General features: G+C 37.2%; 1 protein-coding gene across 12 annotated transcripts in view; it reads left to right on the top strand.

Annotated features, from left to right (window-relative positions):
- The window catches only part of SUN1 (Sad1 and UNC84 domain containing 1), a 33,369-nt gene extending 7,393 nt beyond the window's left edge, over positions 1-25,976 (top strand). For 6 of the 12 annotated variants that reach the window (XM_080382392.1, XM_080382390.1, XM_080382391.1 and 3 more), the window contains 22 exons: positions 3,543-3,639; positions 9,005-9,199; positions 9,535-9,719; positions 10,802-10,828; positions 10,935-11,129; positions 12,558-12,680; positions 13,670-13,753; positions 14,071-14,181; positions 15,557-15,655; positions 16,305-16,398; positions 16,516-16,574; positions 17,753-17,898; positions 18,053-18,277; positions 18,780-18,866; positions 19,236-19,279; positions 20,322-20,461; positions 21,375-21,622; positions 22,150-22,234; positions 22,475-22,590; positions 23,056-23,223; positions 24,043-24,135; positions 24,554-25,976. In XM_080382392.1, coding sequence (XP_080238518.1) covers positions 3,563-3,639; positions 9,005-9,199; positions 9,535-9,719; positions 10,802-10,828; positions 10,935-11,129; positions 12,558-12,680; positions 13,670-13,753; positions 14,071-14,181; positions 15,557-15,655; positions 16,305-16,398; positions 16,516-16,574; positions 17,753-17,898; positions 18,053-18,277; positions 18,780-18,866; positions 19,236-19,279; positions 20,322-20,461; positions 21,375-21,622; positions 22,150-22,234; positions 22,475-22,590; positions 23,056-23,223; positions 24,043-24,135; positions 24,554-24,667 — 2,715 coding nt within the window. In that variant the 5' untranslated portion in view covers positions 3,543-3,562 and the 3' untranslated portion in view covers positions 24,668-25,976. Of the gene's footprint in view, positions 1-3,542; positions 3,640-9,004; positions 9,200-9,534; positions 9,720-10,801; positions 10,829-10,934; positions 11,130-12,557; positions 12,681-13,669; positions 13,754-14,070; positions 14,182-15,556; positions 15,656-16,304; positions 16,399-16,515; positions 16,575-17,752; positions 17,899-18,052; positions 18,278-18,779; positions 18,867-19,235; positions 19,280-20,321; positions 20,462-21,374; positions 21,623-22,149; positions 22,235-22,474; positions 22,591-23,055; positions 23,224-24,042; positions 24,136-24,553 lie in introns of those variants that run through there. The other 6 variants (XM_080382387.1, XM_080382395.1, XM_080382397.1 and 3 more) reach the window with 6 other exon arrangements.
- The last annotated feature ends 45 nt before the right edge of the window (positions 25,977-26,021 follow it).

The raw sequence follows: 26,021 nt of genomic DNA, 5'->3' as shown, positions 1-26,021 counted from the left end.
CCGGCCCTCCTACTCTGCTGATGTATTGGAACACCGATTCAGTTGAATTGCAAGGGAGAGATGGTAGGTGAGATGATTGTTGTTGTCTGCTTCACCCAAAAAGCAAATAATCTTGCTGTCTCCTCTGCAGGAATGTGGAAGTTAGCTTGTAAGTCGAGGCACATCTAGTATCCACTTGCATTCTTGCTGAAATGTGTGCTTCTCCTTAATTTGCCTTTAGGTTGTCTTCTAAACTTATTCTTGTTACTTGGGTGTTTTTATGTAACTACATGCTTAGTTCTTTCCCTATACGTCCCTTAGTACTGAAAGACAGATGTTTACAGGCTTCTGAAGAAGGAAAAAAGGCTACTTAAAGTTTGGGCGCAATAATGCTTGCAACAAAGCTGATACTAAAAACCCTACATGAATCTGAGTCCAGAAGATCTGTGGTACCTGCATCAGAAATCTACTGGGTACCCAGTCATCTTTAAACTGGAACTAAGTAGTGCATCTATCTCTCAGGTTCTCTGCCAAGTTTTGTGGCTTTCAATTTCAAAAATATTTTATTAATATGTCTGTCTCGCTTCCAGTTTTACATGGAAGCTTCATAAACAAGAAGGATTAATACATGAAAGGTGGGGTGCTGTTAATGTTTAACATTAACATATGAGTGAACAGATTAGAGGCAGTTACTGTCTTCCACCCACCCTGGTCTGTTCTCTAGTTTAAGCTTCTGCTGTAATGAGTATGTAGAATATTTCTAAAGAAATTCAGTTGATTGCTTGTTTTGTGGGGCTTTTTTTGAAGAGATGCATAACTAAAGCTGTTGAACTAGTAGTCAGATTTAAAAAAATATGCAGTTTTGTAGTAAACTTTAAATACATGTTTTTTAAAGTTGTGGTGGTTATCTGTGAAGATTATTTTCAAGTTCTGTTTGTCAGTTAAGCCTGTTTTGCTGCTTTTAAAAATTGAGTAAAGATTTTTCCCTTTGACTGTTAATTAACTTTAGAGCATAAGACAAAGTAAATCAAGCCCCTGAATCTAAGAGTGGTTTCTAACTATGCTGTGCTTAGATGGCAAACCTGTTATCTTTACTGGAGATCTTGGTGCTATGAAAGCCAGCTATTAATAGACCTACGCATAATTACCTTCAAGGTATTTTCGGTTAGCGGTGCCATTGTCAAATACATATTTTATCTAGTACTAACTTAATGATATATTTCAAACCTTATCCAATAAGAAACACAGTCTAAATTCTAGCACTTGATTACTTCAGCAATCAAGTAAAGGAAGAAGTGGTGGAGAAGGCAAAAAGAACAGGAAAGAAACTGAGCCAGTGTGTCATTTTTCAAAGTCTGCCGTTGCTCTCCCCATATGGGTAGCAGAGGCAGGGAGGAGTCGGGTAGCTGCTGCAAGCTGACTCGCATAGCCTAGCTTTCCATGCGGGAAAATACTGCTGGGTGTCAAAAGAATTATATCAGCTACTGAGCTGCCAGTTAAAAACTAGGTTTTCAACGGTGACGTGTGCTAAGCAGTCAAGATCAGCTCCAGTGGAAACTCAACAGAGTTTTCCCTAGCTTGTGGTTTCAAAATAATTCTAATGGGATGGATAAATCTAAACAGATCAACCTTAATCATAGTTTTGAATTTCAGTAGACATGTCTGAGAAAACACTTGTTTTAAAAAACAGCAAAACAGATATCAGGTTATAAAATCCTTCATTTTGTAATTCGCCGTCTTTCCATTTTTGTTACAGGGGAATCTGTCCCCACTTCCAATGTTCTAGAATGAGCTCTTAATTGTTATAAACATATGGCAGCAGTTGTTATGTATTCTAACAGTATTTGCTGCTTATTGTAGCAAGAGAATTAGACCGTTTTGCTAATACTTCCGCACTACTGATTCAAGCTTCCTCTAAACAACAAATTCTATATACAAGCCAGTGAAGGCATTATGGCTTTGGGATAAGTGAAGTAAGTCTAGAGAAAGATCACTTAATGGAAATGCTTTCTCTAGAATATATATATAAAAAATGTGTAAATAACAGGAATGAGACCTTATTTTTCATTAACCCCACAAATGCATGAGAGGTGCTTGCGTTCAGAAAGCTACTACAATGTTTAGGCCTGTAAGTTTTGATTTTTAGAAACAAGAAGGAAACTGTCTTCAGTAATAATGGAAATATCTTTCCATCTTATTGACATCAGGATTTGGAGGCTACAGGTGAACTGGCTAAGAATATTTTAATGTTCCATGTAGTAACAAATTTCTTTTTGAGCTGCTATTACCTGTACCTGTGACTTTGCTTTTTGTCTCTATTTCTTATGTACAAATGAAAAGTCTTTATTTCAGCATAGCCAAGTGCATCTCCAAAATGAGATACTTGATGTTTTGATTATAAGAATTGAAGTGTAGCTAGGGATATTTTTACCTTAATTTAGGCACGTCGTCACAGTTGTGTGGAATACCTTTTACTGCTGCTGAAATAGGAGCCGTGGATAATCTGAAAATAGCCAGGATTCTGATTTGCTAACCATGGACATCCAGGATAAACAAATAAAGATTTGGCTACCACAAATAAGCTACTATGAAAGCGGGTTTTTTTTTCTAAAAAAGCAGAACTTTTCTTGTGGCTAGTAAAATAGAGAAGACTTCAAGGTTTTCTGCAAGTATTTTGAACTTGGGACTCAAATGGTACATAATACCACAAGTAGTCACTCATGCAGCTCTGCAAGTTTCTTGGTATGACAGTATCGGGTTTTATTTTCTTCCTAAAGCTGTAACACCTTTCAAAGACCCCATGGAAATTTTTACAAGTGTTGGTTGGGTGGTTTCAGTTTGGCTGTTTTGTTTTTTTGGAAGCGCATGGCACTCTGGAAAATGTACCTAATTCTAGCCATGCGACTCAGTTTGCAGTTGGCTCTTCTGCTAGCGTCAGTGTTTTTATTACAGGAATAAGTTAACCAATACCAAATATTACAGCTCTAAGTGAAATGGAGGAAACTCCCTTACTGTGTAATGGATAGTATTCAGAGGTTGTAGAGTTAAGTGATTGGACTATATGATAAAAACTTTCTCAAATTTCATCTCTGTTATGCTTTGCTGGGGCACAGAACAGCCTGTGCTTTGCTCAGTGGGCTTTCAAAGCAAAACTCATCGCGAAGAGATTCTCTGAAGGCTAGCACGTCCAGAAACTAAGCATAACATTTAAAAAAAAAAAAAAAAAAGTCTTGCTTAACTTAGTTCCCGTGGAAGCGCTGTAGTGTAGTTGTGGTAAGAGCTTGGCTCGTGTCACAGTAATGTTCCAGAGAACTCGGAAATTGCTGAAAATAGAGTATCATAAAGAAAGTTGAGGTCAGAAATACACTGAGCTTCATGCAGTAATGATAAGGGATATCTAGCACTAGCAGCAATACTGCTGACATACTGAGAGCTCCATGTTTCTGGTAACAGTACCTTTTTTATTTCAGTACTTCATAACACAGGCTGAACAATGCAAGGGCTCCTACATTGACTTTATGTAATTTTAAGTCGTTGCATTACTTTATTTTCACCTTTTACAGTATGATTTGAAACACTCAACATGGACTTTTCACGTCTACACATGTACACTCCTCCCCAATGTCTGCCAGAGAACACTGGCTATACATATGCACTCAGGTGAGAACTCTTTTCTTCTTGTAGAGAAACCGCATGTTCTCTGAATGTTCTTAATTCTGGAGAGTTTAGCTTTCATGGTAAGTAGACTTTGAAGAAGCATGCTTTTTACCTAGTCTGTTTTGAAAATAACTGCTGTGTCCTAAATGGAGGAAAGAATACATGTTGAACAGGACAATGACTAAGATAATGACTCAGTGTTTATTAGTTGCTATGAATAACTAGTCTCCGCCTAGTTACAATTGCTGTTTTATTTCTATAAATTCATCATCAAAATTCTTAGATGTTTTCTGGTTTGTCTTGTAACTTTTGTGCACTTGCTTTTGCGACTTGGCACCATTTTCACTTTAAAACACTGATTGGTACACACTCATCGCTACTAGTGTGGAACTTGGCTGGAAGTCACATTAATTACTGATTTTAGCAAAACTGCCTGTTGTGTGACTGTAAAATCTGTATTCTAATGCACTTGTCTTTCTTGTATCTTTTTATTAAACTGACTATTATTAGACTGGTTCTGTTAAATCACTTTGGTTTTCTAAAAATTACTGTAATGTGCTTGCTGGTTTTTGTGTTATGTTTTAAAAATAAATGTTGTGATGCACACTTGATGTTTTTTTTGTCTTAATACAGCAGATTGTGGCTGCTGACTTAACAAGAGGAGAAGCTAGATAGATTAGTAAATGTATTTTGAAGCAGGTATAGATAGTGAGCCTGAGCTATCTGGTGTAGCTAATTTTAAGTTAAAAAGACTAAAATTGTTTGTTAGGATGCAGTATGAGATTGCTTTTCTATTCTGTGTCTGTAAATTATTACTAAGTATTCAGTGTATACTAAAATGTAGTAATTGGTGTGGGGAATACTTGGCTTCTTGCCAATGAAACAGAAGTTGGCAAAAACTGTAGCGTTAAGAGATGGCTAACTTAATATTCTTGCTTTTGTGTACTCCAGAACTGTAGCGTTGACAGGTTGTCTTGGGGATCATGGGAGGGTTTTTTTTGGCTATAGCCTGATGTCAGTAGTGTTGCAAAATGGGATTTGTTTTATGTTTTATCAACTAAATTGCAACTCTTCCTAAACTTTTAGAAAAACATCAGTAAAATGTTGGTTAAATACAAGTGGGATGACTGAAATTTCAAGAAAAGGCATGCTGGACAATGAAAGATGATTTATGTGCCTTAAGTCAGCCAGCAGATTCACTACTATGTTACTATTTAGACAGCTCTACTACCTTTGAGATTGGTTGAAATATTTTAGCTCTCTTACAGAGGATAACTTCCCCACTGTGAGCAATGAAAGTATACTTTGTTTCTTCAGGTTGTTTAGATAGTGATTTTTAAGTCTCTGTGAGCATATCTTAAAACAACTAAGGAAAAGCAATCAAATTAGATTACGATTTCACAGCTTGTTTTATTTGTCTGAAATGCTACTAGTATGTTCTACTGTATAATCTTCTCCACAGCAACTAATCTTTCTTGTAGACAAGAGGGAATAAGTAGGTCTTAGTATTAACTTAAGAAATTAAGATTGATTTATTGATTTTCTTTTTTTTTTTTCTTATGTGTATTTCCAAGAGTTTTAGCAAAGTAAAGTTCAATGGCTTGCTTAAACTAATCTGGGGTTAAACCCCTTCTGCTCTGGGTTTTTCTTCTTGCCCACTATTTTGTTGGGTAAGAGCTCTGTTTCTCACCAAAGCGAACGAGAATACCACAGGAACAAAGATTAACCTGCCAGGAAAGGAAGATGCAGAATGATAAATCCTATTTGAAGCCTGGAGCATAGTTCATTATGACTCTGGGTTTTGTGTAGAAGGCAGTTGGAGTGTTTGACTTCCTGTATAGATGACGATTGTTGTTTTGCACAACTGAGAACTTGGGAAGAGGCCTTTGTGGAAAGGGAGAGTTATGAGTCTTGAAGCTTTGTGGCCTCCTATTTTGCTGTGTTAAACTGTATTAGGTATAGGTATTCAGACATGGATAGAGCTGCATAAGCTGAAGTTTAATAACTGACTTAATGAAGGCAAGTTTAGTTAAACTTGGTTGAAATTAACTTATTGTAATCCTTTCTTGTATAGAAAGGAGGGATTAGCAAGCACTTCCTTTAAAATTTCCTATTGAAAGATTCTGTGAAGCTCCAAATATTAAAATAATGGGGGAAAACTACTTGGTACACCACCTGCTTTCAAGGTGTCAAGAGAGTAAATGACAGTCTTTTGAGCAGACTCTTGTAGCTGTTCCTACCTTGGGTCAAGCAATATTTGAAGAATCTGAGGAAAGAGTGGGTTAGGCAAAGTTGCTAATCAGAAATACTTTCATGCTGAAATTAATTTTTTCTCCTCTCCCCCCACACCTGTATTTGTTTGCTTTCATTCTGATCTGACTTGTTCTGCCTTTGACAGTTCAATCTTTATAAAATCTGTCTGTGAGTTTCTTTAAAGAAATTGGCTAGTGCTTGTAGCACTGCAGAAAGAAGTACAGTGAAGTTTGATACCATAGAGCTATTAATAGAATCGGTTATGACCTATTAATAGAATTTATATTAATGCTCCCTGGGATTACTGTGTTCATAGCTGTTTGTAGTGCTTCTGCTTGGTGCTTTTACTCCTCCAGCTCAAATCAGAAAAGCATTAAACTAATATAGCCAAGTAACCTTTATCTTCTTCAAAATGCAAGTCAAACTTGTGAATCTCACCCACTTACCAACATATAACTTACACCCCCTTTTCAGGCTAATCTTTCTTTTTAGTCACTGTCATCCTTTGAGTTGTTTTTGTCAATTTGGGTCCCTTTAACACTTCTTTCTTTTCACAAATATGATTTAATTGCATAAGAATTTGGTTTGACACGCACACCACACCACCACCACACACACACACACACACCCCCCCCCATGTCAGAGCACTAAATCGGGATGTAACTTTCTGCAAAACAGTTGAATAAAATCCTTTGGGTTTTTTATATATGTTCTGGGACTGATTGAAGTAATAGCTAAATGACTCAAGGTAGTGGCCTTCTGCGGTTTATATAAGTAATGCCCTGGTCAGAACACATATGAGCACTTGGATACTAATCATACGTCTACGTCCTTGTTAGGAGACATCTGTCTAGCTGTAGTTCTCTAGGTGTACTGCATTAATCTGTTATCTTGAATAATCAAGAACATTAATGCCCATTTCATTCCAAGGAATACTTATAAATTAAATTACACTTAAGGTCCTCCAGGCAAAGCTATAGGCGTGCTAATATCTGCAGACCTCATTCTCATTCCAGTTATATACTTATAACTTGAAAATTAACTCACTGAAGTTTAGGACAGTCTTATCCTGTAGACATCATGTGAAGGAGGTATCAAGGTAATAGCTAGGAAGCTGGAAATGTAAGACCAGATCCAGTCAGCAGATCTGCCAGCTCCCATGGGAGCTGTTTTGTCAGGGGAAGGAACCAGAGTCTGCACTGTTTGTGCAAGTTATCTAGGAGTGTAGGCTAATTGCATCTCATCTCTGAGTTGTTTTTTGGTTAGCCATACGTATTGAATAGGATTATCATAAACATACAGGTTTATTTCTGTCCTGTGAAAGGAAAGGCAGGGGGTTTTGTTTGCTGTAGTCTTTTTCTGTAGAAGAAAGACGGCTGCTTTCCAAAGTGTGGAAAGTGAGATGGCAAGTTAGGAGACTTCTAGATACTGTCCTACTTACAGAGGACAGATAATACACATTCAGTGTGAAAATAATTATTATCCTGCATAAGCAAGAAAGAAACCCGTTTTTTTTTTTTTTAAGAGGAAAAGAGTCCATTCTTTTTTTAGTTAGTAGAGCCTGATTCCAAGATATGTATTCAACCCAAATTGGTATAAATGCTCACTGAGTTACTTCATAACAGCAAGTGTTCATAAACAGAAACAAATTGAGGCTGGTCACAGCTGTTAGCTTGTCCTATGTACTTTGTGTTCTTGTGAATTGAGTATCTGTAAGAAACATTGGGTGAAGATGAGTGAAAGCAAATGCGTAGTACAAGTGTAAATAGCTAAACTGAGTTCTGAAGCAACTGTTTAGGGAGGGACTTAATAGTAAACTATTGTGGCTCCGACCCTTTCAGAATGAACAACAGGAGGAGCCATATTTAACCCATGTTCTCACTTCACATCTGCCAGAATGCAAGCTAAATTAAATATTTTTGAAAACTGTAAAAATGATATCCTTCTGTACCTAACCAGATGTAGGCTAAATCTGTTTTCATGTGAGGAGGCTTCTGTCTTATTTCTTCTCCCCCTTCCACCCAAATGTAAGCAAGGATTAATAAATACAATGTATACGGTAATGTATGCTAGGTTTGTCTTAAGCTGTGCTCAGACTTTGGGTGCTGAGTGGCTCTAGAACTTGGCCTCCTGCTGCGCAATAATGTTGCTGCACGATACCCCTTAACAACAAGCTGGGCTTTCAGTTCCATGACTGAATGTTTGCTTTGATTTTAAGTATGAGTATTCTGCTTTAGGCTAAACTTCTGTTTTAGTAAATGTGTTTTTTACTGGCTCCTGTTCAATCTGTTTGTGTGTGCCTTGTGTTGCTGCTTCCTCTCCATTCTAAGTTTCCGCAGAGGTTCTGAGAGCGCCAAGTGTTGGGTTCCTGGGCTGATGATGTGAAGCTTGTCTACATGTAAACTTGCCTCTGTAGGATAAACCAGAGAAAACCAGATTAAAGACTCTAAACAGAATTTTATTTGTTCAGAGTTAAATACTTCTGATGATTTGTGTTAAGTTAAAAAAATGTTTTAAACACACTTTTTTAAAGTAAGGATAGTTAAACTAATATAGCTAACATAGGGAAGTTTTTAAGTATCCTAAAGGGGGGGAAGTTACTACTTGTTGGGAGATGGAAGTTCAGAGTAGTCCAGCATGTGGATCTTTGGTTCTCAAAACAAGGAACTGGCAAAAAATAAACAAAAATTTTGATTAAAAATGAATCTTTTCCTTGTAACTTAGAGTGCGTCATGATTTTTAATTTGCTGCTACGCGTGGTGAAGAAACTGGAATGAATGGCTTCCTCTCTCAAACTGGTCCCAAAAGAACTAGGCTGTGTAATGAGTGCTTGCTCTGGCTAAACTTCAAATGTGGTTTCCATGGTGGCTGTTTCTTTCTAACTGTGATTTGCTTTCAGTCGTTAAACTTGCAATACAGATTGCTTAAGAGAACCTGGAATATCTACATACTGCTGAATTATTTGGGTTACATGGCATATCTTATGAGAATTGCTCCATAACCCTGAATAAACTGTTTTTAATGGAAAACTTAAGACTAGCTTGAAGAGCATGTTTGTTACCAAGTTTAAAGAGAAAATTCCCCTATTAACTTTACTGTTCTTATTTTGCTGCAGTTCAAGTTATTCTTCATCTGCTTTGGACTTTGAGACTGAAAATAAAATAGATCCAGTATTTGATTCACCAAGGATGTCACGGCGTAGTTTACGGTTAGCTGCTGCAGGATTTAGTAAATCAGAGGAGGCACAAAATGATGCCCTTCGTGACAACTCTTATGCCGGAAACTTTAGTTTCAGAGAACATTCTTCCAAGTAAGCATTTTTATCACCACAAGTTAATTTATTTAGTTTGAGTCTTGAGACTTCCTGTTTGATCACAATAGTATGAACACAGGTTACCTACTGTCTTATTCTTTGTTCTCAGTGTTGACTGCCATGCTTTGAAAATTATGTTCAGTATGTGTTTTTTAGTGAACTCCTTGTAAAAGTGTAGGTGCTTGAAGGTGAGGATTTTCTTTTAAGCCTGATTTGGTCTGTCTAGTCACATCAGTGTTGAAATACCTTGACTGTTTATTCATTTAATAAAATGAGAGACTAACAGAAATTTTCATCTTTAGTTCTGTGTCTTACTTTGCTTTGTTTCCTAGGATGGCAAAGCAACACAGAAGTACAAATAAACGATCTGGCACTGCAAGACAAACGCCAAGGAGAACTCTATCCAGCTCTTCCGTTTTTAGCCAAAGCAGTTTCAATAGCCATGCTGGTGACTCATCAATGGATGTATTGGATGAATCTTTGATTCAAGAGCGGACAGAAGTTGGTCATTTCTGGGGTAAGCAATGACTGCTATTCCTTATATCAAATTGTGAAAACTGTTTGGTTTCGTGTATATAAATGATGTTCGCATCTCTCTTTTCCCCACCCTTTTTTCCATCCTGCCCCCAAACATGTGCATGTACTTACACTTTTGCAGCAGATATCTGCTTGCTAAGATGCCTACTGTAAACTCACAGTCCAGTGTGTGAACTTGTTGGCTATGCCAGTAAATGATTAGGATGTGTTGCACAGTCAGGTTAATATGCCAGGCAAACACATACAATCCATGGTGTTGCATCACAAAATTGTATGGAAGTATTTATCTCTTGTCATTGCTTTCTTCAAAATGTGCGTACAGCACTGTAGTTAAAAGAATGGTCTTTGAAAAGCCAGAGGAAAAGCATTTTCTTGTTTGTTTATAGGCAGAAGCGTGTTTTGAGTTAACATACCTTAATCTGAAAGTTTCAAATTGGTGGCACTTCAGGATTTCCTGAGAGGAGTTTTGTGTGTGGCTGGCTGGTTTGGTTTTGCAAGTATATACAAGTATACTTTTCTGGAACCTGCTTTCTTCATTCAAGGGGAAAATAGGAGATGATCAAACAACTTAGTATATCTCCCAATTCAGACTATTTTTTTTCTAGTCAGTATGCTCATGACCTTCCCGGAGTCCTAATGTAAAGAATTGTTTCAATCTTAGAAGAATGCATTCTAAACTTTAGATTACCTGGCTCTTAAAACAGGATCTTAAAATACAGTAGTACCAAAGTAGTTACCAAGCAACAGAAACAGCGTCAGCTTGTAATTAGCTGCTTTAAAGTCACATGGCAGCTAAGAAAAGGTGTGGTTGTCATTCATGTTATTTTGTCTGCTGCTTCCTTGGTAGAATGCTTTTTACTAACTGTGGTCCTGCTACATTAATGTATGAATAGATGGGTCTAGTCATATAGTAGACTGCAAAATATATTAAATGCTAATCATAAAGTGGCTTTTATTTGCAGTCTTAAAATTAGTGGGACTTCTAATTTGAGTTATGTCAGATATCATAGGTGATTACAGGACTTATATTTGGGAACAATTTTCTTTTCTTTTCTTTTGAAGGTCTTGATGAGGAAGGTGACCCTAAAGGTAACTACACTTTCCTTTTCCTTCCAGATGCATTCTATTTAATGGTAACTAGCGATGGCAGTACTGATGTCAAGGCACTGAATGTTTTTTACTCTTGCTTTGCTAGTCAGTGATGCTGCACCCATACAGGGAAATGGTGATGTAGCAACAACAGAAGCAGAGACCTCAATGATCAATGGCTACACTTGCAGTGGCTGCAGCATGCTTTCTGAACGAAAGGAGGTTCTCACAGCACACTCAGCTTCTCCCGTGCCATCTTCCACAATTTACTCTAGGGATCGGAGCAGGAAGCACGCATATAGTAAGTTACTTTCTCTTGTGTTTTATCTGGATAGCAGGATGGTATACAGTTTAGTTGATGCATTTTCCATTCAAGCACTTTTTCTTCCCTGCTAAATTTAGCAATAACTAAATTCTAGGTATCAGCTTATATGAAATACCTTTTTCTGTGTCAGTTGAAACTTTATGTACTTATCATCTTCTGATATATGATTATCAACTTTTTTCAATGCTGCTGTAGGAATTAAACATTTCAAAGTGAAGATGCTGTCATATCTTAAGAAGTTACTTTTCCAGACTGATTTGGAACGCAATGGGTGGTTACAAGCAGCACTAATCATGAGTCTCCTAATCTGGTATCAGATCTATCTGTGTCTGTCACACATATGATTCCAAATAGACTTCCTGGTGACTGTGTTCCTAAAGCTCAAAACCAAATGAATCTGCTGTAAAAAAAGGTTCTGCCTTTCTAAGGCAATCTTGTCCTCAGTGTCTTGGCTGTGCCTCCTGCCACATGCATAGTGTCTTGAATTTCCTGATTGTTGGTAGTCCTCAGTTACCATGAAGAAGTTGTTTCTTGAGCATCTTTGAATTAGAAAGGAAACAGTTCTGGGATTCTGTAGGTGTCTTATTCCTGAATGAAGTACATTTTCAGTAGCAAGTCAGTTTGTTTGAACTATAAGGTGTGACTTTAAATGCTTTGAGGCAAATATTTCTTTTTGGATAACATGTAGCACAGGTAGGAATTCTTTTGGCTTGGCATAATAAACTATAAAAGTGGCACTGCATGAAAAATGTTTTCTGTGCTCCTGAGTTTTGTATTCATGTATGAGAGTTTTCCAAGGAATTAATCTTTGTACATTGCTTGGAGCTTTAGTGCAGCAGTTTGGATTAAACTTGAAGGGGCAGGAAAAGAACATAATCATGGCAGGTGTTTGGAGTATGGCTGATCCTAGGAAAGCAGCAGTATGTTGGATTGTGGCTTTGTACCCATGGCTCTGAAGAAGTGTGTGTGTGTCTAGCCCTGGAGGCAGACCACTGTGGTAACTTTCTCTAGTATAAAGGCAGAGAAGGGGAAATGTCCTCACCCTTTTAAATCCAAAATAAGAATGTAGTTTGTCTCTTTGGAGCTCTGACTCACCAAGTCAGTATCTACAGCTCACATCATTGAGAAATCCTGAGTTCTGTAAGCTATTTAGAGTTCTTAGTTCTCACTAAGAAAAGGTATTCTTGCTGAAGTCATACATTCTGTCTTGAAGGCAGTTTCCCTAGGATGTGTAGTTCTTAGGAAAGCTTTGCTGTAATACATAATACATCCAGACTTATATTCCTGGCTAAACAAAGGCTTTCCATACTTTGTCCTCATTCCTCCATAAGCTAATAACCACTATGGAATAGAAGTACATCTTTATGTAGGTGAATGATTTGTATTCACACTTTTTTTCATTAGGAGGAGCCTATTTCTACATGAGTAAGATTCTACGATCGGTCAAACATGCTACGGCATCTTTTGCATCACTATTAGTGCAACTATTTCAAATGGTTTTGCTGAAGCTGGGTTATGAATTTAAAGGTACCTTTTCAGTTGTCTTCCTTGGTCTCCACACAAAGCTAATGTGTGTATATTGCTGGGCTTTTTCTTACAGACTTCATCTTCAGCACTATGGTGCTCTTTTTTCTTCTAGTCTTTTGGCTGGCTCCTGTCTTTCTCCCTCTCTTACTCTTCATCTCAGTTGTGCTACCCTTTTCATACTTTCCCTGTTTTGGAAGTATCAAGATTAATGTATGAGAGATATGTTACAGTTAAGATTCACATGTTGTTTTTTACTAGGAAGTGGTAGAAGGTGACGTTTAAGAAACTTAAGTTGATTTTTAAAACCTGTTCAGTGTGCTGATGTCAATCCTAATTTTTCCGTGTCTTTAGTTTTTGACTGTCTTGTTACGTTAAAGCCTACTGTGCACTTTTGATTAGATCTGTTCTTGCAAAACTAAAACTGCCATCATCACTGCGCTACTCTAAAGCACATCTTGTTTTCCCTGAAAACATTTTGATTCGTCTTTGGTGCTTTCTCTTCCATAATACATACTGTATGAGTGAAGATAAACTGCCATAGGCAGCAGATAACTGATTTTTCTGTGCCAATAAAACTTTGGTCTCTCCCATTCTTTCTGCCTTGTTGCCTTGCTACTTGCAAATGTTCTCTTCTGTCTTCTAAGATCTCTGATAAAACCAACACAAAGATGTAAGGGTTGGCCATTTTGACAGAATGATGGGAATAGGGACTCAAGATTTGACGAGTTGTTACTTAGGGTGTGTGGGTTTTTGATGAACTTTTCTATGAAAAGAACCAGAAAGATTATTAAATACCAAAAAGCCCCCTGGTATTTAAAGAAGAAAAAGTAGTTGCACACAGTAGGCTTCTTCCTTGATAATATTTCAGGTTTTCTGTGAGTAACCTGGCTTTAATTGTGAACCAAGCCAGTTTTAGCTAAAATACGCCCATAGAAAAGGCTTTGAATTTGAGAACTGCATTCGTTGTATGCTTTTTGAATGTGTTGCAGCTAACTCAGACTACTGTGGAAGCATGAATGTAAAGGAGTTTTACAGAGAAGATAGCCATCTTGGTGTAAATGAGGAATCAATATGTAAGTGTAATGATTGATGTTGTCTTTTAGCCTTGGTTGTACCACAGGTTGTTGCTGTAATGTAATACCAGATGCCCCATGATGCTTTGGAAGGTACAAAGTAGATGTTTGTTTTGCAACTTAGATGTAGGGGGAAGAATGGTGATTGCCTGGTGTACTGGAGTATGTCAGCAAGAAGTTTTGTTCCACTGAAGTTTGCTTAGTGTGTTGTGGTTTGATAACTGATACTATGAAATAGAATTGTTCAAGCTATCTTGTGACAATCTTGATTTGGTCCTGGCTTTGTCCCATTAATCGACTGTTACCATAACCAACAGGTGATGACTGTAAGGGGAAGAAACATCTTGAAATATACACCACAGACCACATGCAATCCTCATGGGCTAAAAGGGTAGCAAGGACCATTTGGCACACCTTTTCTTATGCAGGTTGACTTGGACCTTTTTTCTTTTGCTTTTATTTTGCATTGCAATCTCATGATGTTAAGCATACATAATGTTTTGTGTTTTTTTCTACCTTCACCTCTCCCTAAAGTAGATTAAAAGTGTAAAGTGTCTATAAAATTAACACCTTTTTGACTTCTTGCTTTGATACTGGCTTTTGTACAAGCTTGGCAGACTGCTTACCTATTAGTAAAAGCAAGGTATGGAGACAGCATGCACCTTGAATGTTAGAAAGAACAAGTCAGATTGTTAATTTATTGCACTTCGGGCAAATCTGTAAGCTTGATAGGTTGAAAAACTGCCTTTAAATGAAAGCAAGGTATGAGGTATTGGCATGCAGATTATTTGAATAAAGGGGCTTTAACATTTTATTTTTGTTCTAGTGATAGTCAATTTTTACAGGAATCTTATATAGGGATAGAATCTTCCTTGTGAGATGAGCGTTCCCTAGCTTGAATGACAGAGGCATCAAGAATCTGTTGAGTGCTCTTTATTCAGCAAAGGAAAATGATTTGAGACACCAGTCACCTAAATGCTTTGCAAAATATTGGGTTGGTATATCTATAATCCCTCAGATTAACCCAGACATATTTGCTAATCTAAAACTGTAGGATTATTTTCTAAATGTATGCTACCTAGTTTGTTCTGTAGAACAAACAGTTGTAGTCTTGGATATAGTAATTGTTGGCTTCAGTGGGCTTTAGGTTACAGCCCACTGTACTCTGTTGGTTTTGGTTTTTTTTAACACGTGCAAAACTGACATACTGAAGAGTCTTGGGAACATTCAGTTTAATGAAAATTTACTGCTTGTAGGTTTTAGTAGGAAATGCTTTCTATTATTAATCAATATTTCGTAGGCATCATTATTGAATTCTTTCACTAGGATTTTTAAAAATTTTATTGTTCCTTCTTCTACACATGAACCTGGATAACAAAGTCCATGTATAATTTGGAACAAATAAGATGCTTTTAAAGTAATGATGTGCTTAAAACTTTTATGGTAGAACTTTTTTTGCTATTTTTTATTATGCTTAGCATGGCATTTAGTTAAACGTGCTACAGAATGTAAACTTAATTTTGGAAAAGTGATATTCTAACTGCACAGATGCTGTTCATCCTGTGTATACATGAGAATTCTGTTTCTAAATTGTCATGGGTTTACTTGGCTTCATATTTATTAGTGGCTGGCTTTGCTTTTAAATTGTGAAGAACCAAGTTTGTAGATTACTGAAAGGTATGGTTTAAAATTATGCAGAACACATAATGGGCAGGGGATTGAGTCTGTTTTAATGCATACTGCAAAAGAATCTTAAGCTCATTTATGTATGTTACCACATAGAGTTAATTTGTTATGATCTAGGTTACTTTATGCTTCACGTGTTGCGATCAGTGGGAGCAACGGGATGGCTTGTTTCTCAGAAGGTGTTGTCTCTACTTTGGCTGGCCATTCTTTCTCCAGGTTACTATCCTAATCTGTGTGTGTGCATTGCCTGTTCTTCTTGACAAACTAGGAATCTGCAGTATGTGGCTTGCACTAATTCAACTATGTTTATGCCATAGCTTTTTGTATCTTGAAATGCATGTGCTACTTCACTTTATTGACCAAAATATGCTTAATGAGAGGGTATATTTCACAGGCATAATGGGAGACTAACCAGACTATTTCATGAGGGAATGAGTGCGTGATTAGTACAAAATGTGGGGTTTCAAGAATAATGGGGTGTGTTTGGTAGTCACTTCCTATCCTAGTACTTCTCTTAGCAAAAACTGATGCTGCTAATCTGTGCATTTGTTGAAACATACTGAGGTCTTCAATGCATGGTAACTTTAATTCAAGCACTAACACTGACTTTTCAGCAAGATAGCATTGTTATAACAGATGAGCATTTTCCTTTTTTTGCATGGCTGTTGGTTTTGTGAGTAGCTGATGTTATAAAGCTGTCATACGTGTGATATCTAGATGTTAGTAAGCTGCATGTGTTGCCTGTACTCATGCATTTCTCTGCCGTGCAATATATTCTTGTCCACAGTTGCATGTCCCTCTGCTTGGCTTCGTTGAATGTGTGCCGCAGTAATTACATTTCACACTACCACTTTTTGTTTTCTAGGGAGGGCAGCTTCTGGCATGTTCAGTTTGCTTAGAACTAGGTGGTATCAACTTGTTACTCTGATGTCTTTGCTCAAGGTGGTTCTTCTAAAAAGGTGTGTATCCTTTGAAAAAATGTTGTGAGCCAATTATTTACTCAGTCATGTTTATAAAACAATAACATGTGATAGGTGTATTTTTTTTCTTTTAAACTTTCCTCTCTCTTTCTCTAGATGCCTTCCTAAGACCTACAAGTTGCTACTGTTTCTTATCCCACTCCTTTTTCTACTAGGTATGTGAATTGTTTAGTTATAATACAAATTGGTGTATCTTTACTAGAGTTGTTCCAAAGTAGCATTTGTAGTTGAACTTCTGGTTTATGAAGAAGATGCAGAAGCAAAAAAGAGCAAGTTTGGGAGCAGGGCAGTAACTGAACCTTTCAAAGTACTGACAAGTCAGTGATCTTTCACCTTGCTGTGAAAGAAATACTCTTGAATTAATTTCATAGGGCTCTTTAGACAGAGCGTGGGTGAGTAAGTAAATGCACTGAAGTAATTTTCTCTTACCTTCCTTCGTAAGAATAGCAATGATGTCATAAAGAGTAGGTTGTGTATTCATTGCTTTGATTATTGTCAATCTCCGTGTAGGTGTGGTTAAGTTCTTCTACCGATCTTAAGTCTTTCCTTTGCTCTAGCGCATACTTTAGTTGCTTAAAATACTGCTATTCAGACTAGTTAGTTGACAGTGTTCCAGGCCAGCTGTCTACTTTGAAACAAACTCACTCAGTTTAAAATATTTACCAAAAGTGCTGGGCCATTTCTGAAAAGCAGTTTCATGTCTTGGCATGTCCTGAATAACTTGTAGCTACTTTGGGGAGAAGATGAAGCTTCTCAGAAACTTACAGTGGACATTCAAAATCCTCTGTACTAGGGAGAATAAGAAAGGGAGAAGTTACCCTGTGTAGAAAATACTGCTACTTCTCACTAAGATACTGCAAAAATAAGTGGAATCTTTCTGAAATGCTAGATTGTTTCCACGGAAGCCTAAGTTTCCTCCAAGTTTTATTAGATACTGTGCAATGTGGTAAGTAGGATATAAGGCAGGATATTTTCCATTGAGATAAAAAGCAGTATTTACATCTGCCTTCAGTGAGCAAGGCTTGTCTTAATCAATAAATGAGATCTAGGTTCCAGGGAAGCAGTGGTGTGAGAATTAGGCTATATCATGATATATAAGCACAAGTTGCTTGCCTTATGACTGTGTGAGTGGTACTGACGGATATTCCCTAAGAGTCTTGAGTTCTGGACTTAATTTTCAAGCTGGATCATGCTGATAGTCATTTAGACTGGAGTAGTGTCCATTGTGTGACATCTACCTTGCAAACTTAAGGTAGCTTGTGTCCTTAAGATGACTATTTGTAGATATAAGCAGTCGTAAGGGAGATTTTTGTGCTTTTTGTTTCTGATCCAGGTATAGGGTTCTGGGGGTTTGGTGGCTCCATTTCATTATTACCTTCATTGAGCTGGACAAGAACTGACAGAATAGGGAGAATAGATGACTACACTTGTCTTCCTGAACCACAGGCTGATTCTTTTCACTCTGTGCAACCTCCAAAGGTAAGAGCAAGCCATCTAGGGAAGACCTTCCATATCTTTCAAGACCTCTTAACTCCCATGTCTTCAATATTTTGCAATAACTACTTGATACACAAGAGTAATGTAAATAAATGTCTCTATTTTTATATATTTTAAAAATATCTTCATACCTTAGGATACCATGACTGTCTTTGATGCTGGTCGTATAAGTCAGCTGGAGAAGCAGGTAGCATTCGTGTCTGACAGATGCCATCACAGTGATGAAGAATATAGCAAAGTTTTGCTTCTACTTCGTAATCTTCAAGATCAGCTTGCCCAGATGAGCGACAAAAGTGAAACACTGAAGCTAATAAAAAATGTGGTGGGTCAGCATCTTAAAGACAAGGAACTGGAGGAAAAGGTATGACAGTTATTGATGTTTTTTGATACTGATATAATTCTGTTTTAATAATGCAGACTATTAGCAATTTGACTCTAGGATTCTTTTCCTGTTACAGAGTTAACTGATAGGTAGTAAGTTCCAGGGAGTAGTCAGTGGCATTTGTTTCTCCTTTGGTATTGCTGACAAGAATTAATTCCGGATAGGTGGTCTAAAGTAGAATCTTACGTTTCTGAAAAGCAGCTGGACTTAATGCTGTTTTCATACAGAGAAAGAAGACTATTGGAAGGACTGGTAACAAAGAAGGGCGTTTGTGGTAAACTTTCCTCTGTATAACCCCTACTACTGCTGAATCTGGTCTTCATATGTATTACAGATTCTATAATTTTTCACACTACCTGTAGGATAAATCACTTAAGCACTCACAGAGTTAAATTAAAATTAGGCTTTGTAGAAAATATCATTTCTGCTCTTTGTACTCCAAAAGAAAATACAGCACCTTTTTCTTCCCCTTTTTTTCAAGACTGACTTCCTGGCTTTACATAAAGAACATCAGTTGCGCATCCTGACACTGGAAGAGCTTCTTGGAAAACTCTCTACTGAATCCAAGGTATTGAAAGTTCTGTTTGTATTAATTGTAACCCATTAATAACCAACAAAAACTCCCTTAGTTTATTTTATCCCAAACCCCGGGTTGTTTTACTCTAGCTACTACAGTTCTTTAAGTCTCAAAATTAATTTGTGTTCTTGCCTCCCCTTCTTCGAGGGGGTTTCAGTCCAAAGCTTAAAAATTACTACTTGACCAATGAGGCAGGTTCTATTTGGAATAAAATCTTAACTCTACAGAGGCACAAACATAAGTGTGGGGACACAGTCCTGTATGAGTGTTGCTAGAATCTCTCATTTAACATTATTTATTCTTTTTTCAGTCACTTGTGTTTCTTTGTATATGTTAAAACTAACTTTTGTATTTTTTTAGGACATCCAGAAGGAGCTTGACGCAGCCAAAGCAAAACCAGTGAGGTATAAGCACTTTTCAAATATATTTTGCTTTTTCAGTCCTGATGCTAACTGATGGGGATATGCATGTTCTTCTTTGAAATATAACAATCCTTTCTGTCAGTTAACCAACCTTAAGAGTTTGTATCATCAGCAAGAGTATTTGTCTTATACTGGACTTTTAACTGTGGTGCTGAACATCAGCACAAGTCCCACTTTAAGTGTGTGAGCAAACCTACATTTTATTTTTTTTACTAGAGAAAGCTGTTCGTATAGTCACTCACTGGAGAACGAGTGACTTCTCATCCTCTTATAAGTGCATTAGAATTTTTCTTCAGGTTCTTAGTGAGGTATACAGTAACTACTTTTGATAGGCTTTATATTTAAATTCTTGAATTGTATCAGTTCTAACCTTCAGCTCTTGCTTGTCAGCTGTACTACTTTCCACTCATGTACTGTGTAATACTAGGGCAAAAACTGCAGCACTTAATTAAGTAGTTTCCCCATTGGGAAGAGGAAAAACACTTACTTGCTGAATTGTCATTTAAATTAGATCTAAATATAAAATGGCCTTAGAACGATGGCTGCCTGCTACCTTTTTCCATAGCATTTGCTGAATGCTGATCTATGTTGGTCGTTTGTGACCTGCTACTTAAGCTCAACTCTACACCTGCCTCTAAAGTTGCTCTGGTTTAAGTAAGGTAGCCTGAAACTTGCTTTAACCAGTGGCAAACTCATGCAAATAAGCGTTCTGGCAAACCAGTCAAACTTTAAATTCCCCAAAATCTCTATATGTGTTTGAGTTATTAATGGTCAGCCTGGTCATATTCTGAAGTCATCACTGCTGGATTTGTCCACAACTGCAAAATACTTTTCTTCGAATATATCAATCCTAAGTACCCCTTCAGTAACATCCTCAAGGAACTGCAAGCTCACAATGTCTGTCACAGTGAATAACAGAACCAGAAAGCGCTTTGTATTAAACAAATACATTCTCACACCTTTGGAATTTGATGGAACAAGTCAAACTACTCTTTGCTAATTACTTGCTCCTTGCTTTTATCAGAGATAATGATGAACATAATCAGCTTTTGTCCAGAATTAAAAAGCTGGAACTAGAGTTGACTCAGATGAAATCAGAGCTCTTAACTGGGGAAAGTGTGAAGACAAGTTGCGAGAAACTGGATGTCATTCCTGAAAAAGTAGGTTCTGTAACTGTCCCAATAAAACTTATCACTACTTGGTTTTGTTCACTAACTTTCTTGAAATGCAGTGCAGTAAGTAAGGCGGGGGCAGTACTCATAAAGAATGGTAGCATTTTATGTAGTGGTACTGTGAACTTTTCCATTGGTGCATAACATTTGAATAGACAAAAGTTTATGACTTGTTTTCTAGAATGGCAGAGGGTTTTTGCATTTAAGATACAGTGCGATAGTAGCTCTGTGTACAGTACTTTGCTGGTCTTACTGATGTATTTTGCTAACCTGTGGAAAAGAAACAATGTAAAAGCAAGTTAGGTTTGCTGTCTGAGCGTTGTATTAAAAAGTCACGCTTAAATTCTTTAAAAGCCATTTATAAAAGGTCTGGCTAGAATGTAGTCAACAAAATACAACAGTAAGTGTTAATACAAGATTATCAACTTGATTAAAATACCATCTTCTGATAATGCTCAAATGTGATCTAGTTGTTGTGTATGGAATTAAAGCATACCATGAGTGAGTGATTAACCAACTTGCTTAACTAGTCCTAACAAGTACACTGCTCCCCTTAAGAGTTGCCACAGTGCCTTCTCTGAACTGTTGCAGTAAACTTTTTATTCTGAAGTGTCAGTCAGACTTACTAATGTATACTGCATAGTTTGCTCGGGCTTAATTAGGTGTGTCTTGTTCACCAAACTGATGAAGCATCCAGGTTTCCTGTATGTTTGTCTGTACACCTGACTGGTCTACTTTTCCTGTGTAAGTCAATGTAGTTAAAACACATGTGAAAGCTAGGCTTCTGTATAGTGCTCCATGTATACATTGATTTCACATGTGCCTGTTACAGTATGTAGTGTTATTTAATGTTTTATAAAGATTTGTAATTTCTATTGTATTTGTTAATGGCTTCTACTAGGTAGATGCACGGGTCAAAGAATATGTCAAGCTAATGCTTTTTGGTGATCAACAAGACTTTCCGGAATCACTTCTCCAATGGCTTATGTCCAATTTTGTGAGCCAAAATGATCTGCAGACTTTGCTGCAGGATCTAGAGTTTCAAATCCTCAAGAATATTACTCTCCATATGTCTGTTACAAACCAAAAACTAACATCTGAAGTAGTAACAAATGTTGTGACTAATGCAGGGATTTCTGGAATCACAGAAGCGGTGAGTGAGTTTTAAGTTCTGTAAAGAGTCCTTTCATAGGCATTTTGTGGAGCATGCCTGTCAGTATAAATGGTAATGATTGTAAGAGATGTCAGGAATGTTAATTGAAATGGGAAGAAATAACAGAAAACTCTTTTCTCAATTGTATTCTTACAGCATTGGTTGTTGCTGCGAATTTTTGTGTTTTTTCAAATTACGTGATCTTGAAAATTCAAGAATTCCCAAGAAACAAGTATACCAAATAAATGCAGCTCAGGGTCTTGGGAAGGTGAGGGAAAGAATGTGACTTCTGAAGAAAACACCAGTCTAGATGTGCAGTAGGAGTTTGTATTTTAAGACAGACAACCATGCATTAAAAGTGGCCTCTGTCTTGAGGCTTTCAAAGACTTGTGATGGGAGTGCAGCATCCCAGAATTGTGTGTTAAATCTTTTTGATGCATCTCATAGATGTGTATATATCAATAATTCTATCACTTGATATTAAAATCTGTCTTTTTATTCTTTTTCTTCTATGTGTACATCTGTAGCAAGTACAGATTATTGTAAACAATGCACTGAAACTGTACTCTCAAGACAAGATTGGTATGGTGGATTTTGCCTTGGAATCTGGAGGTAACTAGCAGAGGAAACACTGTTTTTACTACTCATGTTATTTGTGTAGTATTTACTAAAAAATCTTAAAATGAAGACACATTAAAAATAACATTGTACTTGATAGAAGCATTGTACTCCCAGAAAATTACTAGACTCTAACAATACCTTTTAATGTTTTTTTTCTTTGTACAAATCTGTGCCTTAAAAGTCTTCAGGAAGAAATGAGTAATTCTGCTAACCTGATACATCTTTATTTAGGTGGCAGCATTGTGAGTACTCGCTGTTCTGAAACCTATGAGACCAAAACAGCATTATTTAGCCTCTTTGGAATCCCTCTGTGGTACATGTCTCAGTCTCCTAGAGTGGTAATTCAGGTAATTAAAGGCTGAGTAAACAAATTCAGCAATGTTATTTTGTGTTGAGTGGTTTGGATTGTTTTTTGGATGCTGGATGTTTGTCTGTAATATACTGGGGGGCATGGGTACTTTGAACTATGTTCCCAAGAGTGGGATTCTTCTGGTAGTTGCTGGGCACTGCTGAAGTCTTACTCTGGCTAAATTAAGACCCTTATAGGAGGCTTGGGTGGTGCATTGGAGTGCTGCAGAGTGAGCACTGGGAGGGTTCCTGTTTAGAAGTAATCTCAAGGTGGATCCTCAGAACATTTCTGGTAGTTCAGGTGGATATGCTGTCTTTCTGAAGAGTTCTACCAAATGGATTATATTCTGCCACTTGCTACCTAAGACTGTCCATAACAATCCAGGATTCATTACAACTCCTTATTACGAAAAAAATAATTACAAAACACTTGTGGTTGTGGTGTGTCCCATCTTGCTCTCTAGCCGGACATACATCCAGGAAACTGCTGGGCTTTCAGAGGATTACCGGGATATCTTGTAGTTAAACTTTCAATGAAGATCTATCCAACTGCCTTTACAGTGGAACACATACCAAAAACACTTTCACCAACAGGAAATATTACCAGTGCTCCTAAGAATTTTTCAGTATATGTAAGTCTGTCTCTGAACTTAAGCTGATGTTTGTATGTGTAAAAGATGTGTTACTTATCTTGGAAAAGAATGACACGAGGGAGCAAAGCTAAAAAGATAGCCTTTTCAGTCATTGCTCTTAAAATTGCTTACACTTTTTTAATGAGCTTTGAGATTAGGAATAAGAAGTGTTAAACTAATTGGGGGGGAGTTTTTTCTTTTCTCTTGCTTTATATAGTAGTAAACATTTTTGGAGGGAGATGGTGGCTTTTAATTTGGTATAGTTTTCTCAAACACTTTGTTCCATCCTCGCCCTGCCCCCATTTTGGCTGTTTGCTTTATCTATGGTGTGATTTAAATCTTTTCTTACATTGATTGTAGCTAGCATCACAGTTAGCCAAACCAAACACCACAGGCTATATATCAGCATAGCTGTGGCATCTGAGAACTTTCTATCCAGTTCTTTTAAATGCTTAAGCTGTCAGATGATCTGCAAGCATCTGAATCTTGACTTCTGTCTTGTTCATAACCTTGATATTTTCTCATTCTTGTTTGGTTGTGAGCAGTTTGTATTGTACACTATGCTATAATAGTGGCTTTGCCATTGAAATTAAAGGGTTTAACCATGAAAACGTATAAACATAGCACAACTATTTGCAGTGCAGGAAACTCAAGTACAGAGCCATGCCTGAACAAGCATCAAGTTACAGGGGGAACATTCTGATCATGGTTTGACAGATCTGAGTGCTGTCTGTTGATACTCAGTTCAACAGACATGCTTCTGGTTTTGATTGGATTTCAGATTTGATGGAAGCAAAAATGTTTATCCTGTTGTTATAGGGTCTAGATGATGAATATCAAGAAGATGGCACGCTTCTAGGACAGTATGTCTATGATCAAGAAGGGGAACCACTGCAGATGTTTCCAGTGATGGTAAGTCTGGATGGTAAAAATGTCAGGAGAAATGTACTCCTGCATTCTATGGTAGGGCACAATGAGCAGTGAAGGAAAAAAAGCCTTGTTACCTGCTGGGCATTGTAGAAACTGAGGTAGAAAGTATCAACCTCATCTGCCTCGAAACCTGTGGTCTAAATAGATTAGAAGGGTGGAAAGGTTTGTGCTATCTGACACAAATGGTCATATGAAGAGCCTGTTTCATGCTGCTTCTGACTCCCTTCACAAATTAGTAGGGCAAAGAAGGTTCTCTTCAAAGTGGCAGAAAGCTCCCAAAGTGTGACTTAGTTTTTATTAATAAAAGTTGGTAGTTGCAGAATAAGAAAGCAACTTCAGTTGCACCTGTTTATACTGGAAGCCTAACTCTGGTTTGCATGTTTGCTTTTTCCTTCTCCAGGAGAAAAGTGAAAAGACATTCCAAATAGTGGAACTAAGAATTTTTTCTAACTGGGGACATGAAAAATATACATGCCTTTATCGGTTCAGAGTGCATGGGAAACCTGCCGAATAATCTCCTACACTACAGCGTTGGGTTTTTTTGTTGTACATTTTGTTCTCTGTTTGTATATACCGGAAAGCCTAGAACACTGGAATCTTTAAAGGATGAAGCTGCAAGATATATACTGCAGAACTATTGATCCTCTGATAAAGGCAGAAGACTGTCAGCAGAACTATATAGAAACTAAATTGTATTTGTTCTAATGCTCAGTTGTAATTGCCAGTTAGCTCTACATTTTTGTGTTCATGCTGAGAGAAGTAATGCATGCAAACTACTCTGGTTCGTAAAGCCCAGTTGGCAAATAAGTGCCACCTATTTTATTACAAATGAATGTATAGGGTTTTTTTAAAAGAATAAACCATACTTTCTGCAACTAGGAATCTGGTGGGGTTTTTTTGGGTTTTTAGTTTTGTTTTTTTTTTTTTTTTTTTATCTGGGACTTAACTGCATACTTCTGCAAGGTTGGCACCATAAGCCAAAACCTTTGGTGCATTTTAAACACTGACTGGCTGAAGGTGTCCTTCAACTGACCGTTGGTTTTGACCTTTTTGGTAGATCCAAAAGGGCTTCTTTGATACATGTTGAATATAATAAATATTACTGTCAGGGAAAGCTAACACAACCAAAACTAGTTTAAACACCAGCGACTGAGAATGCTTAACTGTAATTTGTGGCTGTGAATTGCTCTAAAAGTCAGGGATAATAAGTTATTTTAGGGGTTTTTACCATAGCAACTTGGCCAGTTCGTTCTTCTGTGTTAATTCCAAATTGACCTTGATGTACTGACTAACTGGATCAGAGCTGATATGCCTGCTAAATTGCTTGGTAAACATTAGTATACAGCAGTTAATTTGTCAAAAGCAATCTCTTTGGGACAAGAATTCCTTAGGCTTGTTCACTGTTACACTCAGTAAATGTTGGACTGTGAGATTGCAATGTGTACAGGAAAACAAGACTGAAGTGAATCTCACTGCTTCACATTTACAAGTGGGACTTGTGCTCGGTACTGCTGCATTAAATAAATGTATGGGCATTTTTTAAATCCTCCCCAGGAACCTTAGTGGGGTATAAGATTAGAGTGATGTCTTGCTCTCACAAGCAACATTTCTGTATAGAATGAGATAAAACCGCTTGTTGCGCCCCTTTCTTAGAATTGCTACTTTGAAAATACTTGGAAAAATTCCTAAAATGCACTTGTATGCAGAATTTTTCTTATTCTTCTAATGCATTTTATAGTTACATGAACTGTTAACACATCAAACTGCTGACTGGTTTTCTGACTAGAGTTATGTATGTTGCACAACAGTCCTCGAATGTTTTTTTTAAAAACAAAAGTCTCCATGTGAAAAACTTTTTTTTTTTTTTT

The sequence above is a fragment of the Falco punctatus genome (genome assembly GCF_963210335.1).
Source record: "Falco punctatus genome assembly, chromosome: 4".
Taxonomy (NCBI): domain Eukaryota; kingdom Metazoa; phylum Chordata; class Aves; order Falconiformes; family Falconidae; genus Falco; species Falco punctatus.
The sequence above is the reverse complement of the archived record's forward strand: the minus strand, read 5'-3'. Positions and strand labels throughout refer to the sequence as shown.